The sequence below is a fragment of the Mus pahari genome, chromosome 16 (genome assembly GCF_900095145.1).
Source record: "Mus pahari chromosome 16, PAHARI_EIJ_v1.1, whole genome shotgun sequence".
Classification (NCBI taxonomy): Eukaryota; Metazoa; Chordata; class Mammalia; order Rodentia; family Muridae; genus Mus; species Mus pahari.
Window position 1 is genome coordinate 66517070 of NC_034605.1, and position 5124 is coordinate 66522193.

Sequence of the window (5124 nt, forward strand, 5' to 3'; positions counted from 1 at the left end):
GGAACTCACTTTGTAGACCAGACTGGCCTCGAACTCAGAAATCCACCTGCCTCTGCCTCCTGAGTGCTGGGATTAAAGGCGTGCGCCACCACGCCCGGCTCTCAGAGGCTAATCTTAACCTAGACAATCCCTCACGGTGTACCCGAAGCTTGTCTCTTAGATTATTCAGTTGACAACTGACACTATTCACAACACCCAAGATGCACATACACACATACACACACACACACACACACACACACACACACACGCACACACACGCACGCATGCAATTATCTGTCAGCTTTTGCACAAGTCTTGGTTTTCTTACCTTTACATTTCTGACCGCACTTTCTAGTTAGTTTTGTAAGATAGTGTAGTTTTTTCTATATTTTGATTTCAATTTTCATGGTAGCTTTTAATAAAATTACAATAGCCCAAGTGGTGAAATAAAACACGGGTGAAATAAGAAAGACTACTTTTTTTTTAATAGTCCAAACCTATAACTATTGTCTGTTATTCATTTTTGTCCTTATGCCCAAACATGATCTATACCAAGTCTGACAGAATATTCCTGTGTATAAAGTCATGATGAAGCCCAAAATTACCATGATCATATTAATATGAACAAACCTACCCAGTCAATCTCTATCTGACAGACATGAACCTCATATTCTATGTTAAGACATGAATATCAAGAATGAAAAGGTTTTATTTGTTTAGTTTTTAGGTTTTTGTTTTGTCTTGTTTTTTAAGAGAGAGTCTTACTGTGTAGCCCCGGCTCTCCTAGAACCCAATATGTAAACCAGGCTGGCCTCGGATTCAAAGGTCCAACTGCCTTTGCTTCCCAGGCGCTGAGATTAAAGGTATGCACTACCACACTGGGCAATATATAAGCTTTTAAACATTCCTAAAAAAAAAAACCATTTTGAATTAAACTCAAAGCTACACTTTCCCAAATTGTTAAATATCATTGTTTCCCATGTGACACTTGTGATGGCTGAGCTGGCTGTCAAACCTGGGAAGAGGGAACCTTAAGTGAGGAGTCACCTCCATCACAAGGGCCTGTGGGTGTGTCTGGGAAGCATTTTCTAGATTGACAATTGGAGTAGGACTCAAGCCAGTGTGGTCAGTGCTATCCCCAGGAAGAAAAGCAGCTGATCATGCCAGGGGCAGCATTACCAGTATAACTGGCTCCTCTTCAGTCCCTGCCCTGCCCTCCCTCAACAACTGGTAACCTGAAAGCTAAAATAAACCCTTTCCTGCCCAAGCTGTCTTGGGCCATGGTGTTTATCACAGCAACAGCAACGGAAAGCAAATTACGAGGACACCCAAGCAAAACCTTGGAAAACCAAACTTGGGTGTTTGAACCACTGGATCTGGTTCCCTTGAACTGTACCTTAATTTACTTGTGCTTGATAAGCCACTTATGTGGTTTCCAACGTAGAGAAGAGGCAGGGGGAACAGCTTCAATAAAAGGAAAAAGATGCAATTAGGACCTCATTCTCATATCCTCCCTATGCGTGTATGCGGGGTGAGTATGGTGTGTGAGGGTGCTCTGAGACAGCAAGAGACAGATTGGTGGCCACCTCTCACCTGCATTAACCAGCCCTGTAACTAATACAGTTTTCTCCCCAGAGAAGGAGAGTCTTAAGCCAGCATTGCCAAGACCTTTTGATCACCACGAGTGACTATAAAAAGGTTACTGTTTTGAGTCACAGCATTATTCAGAAAAAAGTAAATGGAATATGCCCCCAGAGCCCATAGAGCCCTGCTTCATGATGAAATGCTTAAGTCCTGACATTGAGGCCAAAGATGTCATGTCTATCCACACGTAGCCCACGGCAAAGAAGGTAAAAGACAGGAAAGTTAGGGTGTTGGGAAGCAATTTTGGTTGGATAACTTGATCCTACATTTAAAGCAAACAAACAAACAAAAAACAAGGCTAATAAAGTATCATTTAATGCTCTTTACTTTAAATCCACATTGTAGAACTTAAGTTACTAAAGAAGGGAGTAGAGACAGGGGAGAAGTTGGAAGAGAAAGAAAGAAGAAGCTGTCCCTGCGTTGAAGATTCTAAAAGGCCAAATAGGGAAACTTCAAGATTAAGGAGAATTAAAACATTTCGGGCAAAAGAAATTATCTTGGGCTATTTTTAGTCCCTTTGAAAGTCATCCGCCCCAAGCCCCTTGTATCTGACCTAGCATCATAAGATTATTAAATGTGTGTGTGTGTGTGTGTATACACATATATATATATATATATATAAATGAAGAAGCCATTCAAGGGCCTCACCCTTAAGAAAAATCAATTAAACCTCTTAATCCAAATACTACCATAAGCTTTTTCATCTCACCTGCCAAAGGATTACTCTAAGAAATTAATGTCTACCTCATGCCTGGTCCCCTGCAACTACCTGATAAAAACTGTTTCCACTCCTTATCCCCAAGAGGTCGTCAGATCTTATAACGCTGCTTCCATGTATATTTCTAAGTGTATCCAATATATCAAATTGAATATTACATTCTTTACTCATAGCTTCTATCAGTTTCAACTAAAATGACATCTGAAAGCACACACATTAAACTAGGAACCAGGGCAAGTCTGACCTGTGCCTTGTTTATATAAATAAAGTTTTATTGTAACATAACTGCACTGACTCATTTACATATCACACAGGGCTGCTTTTATGGTGCAGTAACAGACCCTGGCCCTTAGCCAAAGGGTTTGCAAACCCTGGCTCTGAAAACACAGAGTATTTAGGTTGTTAAGCACGTGCATTCACTTTTTCCTCTGTCTCCTACTTCAGTGCAGGTATGCTGAGGTAGGGCTTACATAGGTGCAAGGTATCCAAACCCAGGTCTCACAATGACTCAGCAAGCACTCTGCCCACTGACTGACCTCCCAAACCCAGCCCAGCCATACTTTCTATCTTCACTGCATTACATAAATAGATAGTTATTTATAAAATATTTATTAAGAACTTTCTCTACCAGCACTGAAGAAGCTGAAGCAGAAGGATTTTTAATTCAAAGCCAACCTAAGATACATAATGAAAGCCAATCTCAAAGAAGTTTAAAAGCAGCTTTCTGCTGAGTGTAAGCAGGAAGTGTAATCCAAAGCGTATGGAACAGGCCCCAGCTTGCAGGTCAGTTTTTAAGTCCTATTCAGCTTTTGCTTGCTTACTTCTTTCGTTTATTTGTTGCATTTTTGTCTTTATTTTATTTATTAGTCTTTCAACACATACCTTTCCAGGAATTTTCTTGTCAAAATCAGGGAAGTGGATTATTTTATTTAGCTTGAACACATACAATATCATTATGGTGGTAGCCATCTAAAAGGAGAAAAAAAAATTAGCAAAACATCATCTGGAAAGACTGTATGAGGTACCCTGACAGAACCAGAAGCAAATGTTTATCAAAAGGTCATCTAAAAACCTCGCTTTCCAGGCTGGAGAGAGGAATTTCGTGGAAGCTAAAATTCATACCACTGGATGGGTTCCATCAGAAGAACAGGCAAGAAGTATAAATGATTACCTCTGGGATTCTAGAAATGCTGAGGAAGAAAAGGAGGGCACCTTAGTGGCTGCACTTCCCACAAACTGAGCTTCTCCACAAACTGTCAGCTTCTCCTTTTAAAGGCCAGGGAGGAAGGAAACAATTTTCACAAAGGAAACACTCCTAGGCAGTCATGGTGACACACACTTTTAATCCAGGAGAGGCAGGTGGATCTCTGTGAGTTTGAGGCTAGTTTGGTCTACATAGTGAGTTCCAGGGCAACAAGGGGCCACAGAGAGAGGCCCTGTCTCCAAGGGGAAGGTACAGGCTCCACACACATGCACTTATTTAAAGATATGAAAACAAAGTGGGACATTCTGAAAGAGGAAGGGGAGAGGGAGGGTTGGAGGTGAAATGATTAAAGTATATTACACACACTAAAAATATAAGACTCATCGCTTTGTACAATTAATAGAGGCTAATAAAAATGCCCTAAGGAAAGTCAAAGGGCATTTTTCTAAGAAGAACAGCATTAAGATTTTTCTTCTCAGGGCCTGCAGATGGTTCAGCAGTCAAAAGCACCTACAGCTCTTCTGAAGGACCTGAGTTTAGGTCACTTCAGGTCGTCCAAAGCTCCCCAGAACTGTAGCTCCAGGAAATCCTATGACTTCCTCTGGCCTTTGGGTACTTGCACACACACTTATATTCCCACACATAAATACACACAAACATACGTAATTTAAAATAAAATAAGTCTCAGCCAAGTGTAGTGACGTACATCTTTAATCCCAACACTCTGGAGGCAGTCGCAAGCTGATCTCTGAGAGTTCAAGGACAGCCAGATCTATACAGTGTATTCCAGACCAGCCAGAGTCTCAAAAATAAAAGTAAATAAAAATAAAAATCTTTAAAAGGATTTTTCTTTTCAATTTAGCCAGCACAACCAAATTGTTTCATTTAAACCCTATCAGTTGTGAGCCTGAGAGCTGGCTCAGAAGTTAAGAGCATGCAGAGAACCCAAACTTGGTCCATCACCCATGTTGTGTGGCTAAAACCCACTGTAGCCAGTTACAAGGAATCTAATTCCCTCTTCTGGACTCCATGGTCAACTGTGCTCACGTGGACACACATACACACACACACACACACACACACAGACACACAATTTTAAAATAATGACAATAAGTCTTAACAATCTTATTACTCTAGAGTATAATAGGTACGTCAGAAATACCCAATCTTATCATTTTGGAAATAAAGTCTTTATCTCCTGTGCAAATTTTAGAACCTACACAATTATCCTCATATGAGAATGCAAAAGTTTAAGAACTGCTTCAATACAGCTATCTTAAACTTTGGTTCTCATTTACCTGTGAGGGACTGGTGTACCACAGTGTGTGTGTGTAGGTCAAGACAACTTGTGCCAACCACAGCTTTAAACAAAATCACTTAAAATAGCTTTTATACTAAAGACTAGTTAGGATTTTAATATTTTTCAACTCACCTGTCCAATTCCAAGAACAATTGGTGAGGGAAAACTGCAAGAAATATAAAACAACCAATCAGTTAAGCAACATTTAAAAACCTGAAGAAGGGGGCTGGTGAGATGGCTCAGCAGGTAAGAACACCCGACTGTTCTTCCAAAGGT

General features: G+C 40.4%; 1 protein-coding gene across 3 annotated transcripts in view; it reads right to left on the reverse strand.

Annotated features, from left to right (window-relative positions):
- Window positions 1-5124, reverse strand: part of Slc35d2 (solute carrier family 35 member D2) — a 31715-nt gene that overhangs the window by 19760 nt on the left and 6831 nt on the right. For all 3 annotated transcript variants that reach the window (XM_021215807.2, XM_021215808.2, XM_029547482.1), the window contains exons 2-4: window positions 4981-5014; window positions 3227-3313; window positions 1379-1446 (exon numbers count right to left, since the gene is read on the reverse strand). In XM_021215807.2, coding sequence (XP_021071466.1) covers window positions 1379-1446; window positions 3227-3313; window positions 4981-5014 — 189 coding nt within the window. The remainder of the gene's footprint in view (window positions 1-1378; window positions 1447-3226; window positions 3314-4980; window positions 5015-5124) is intronic.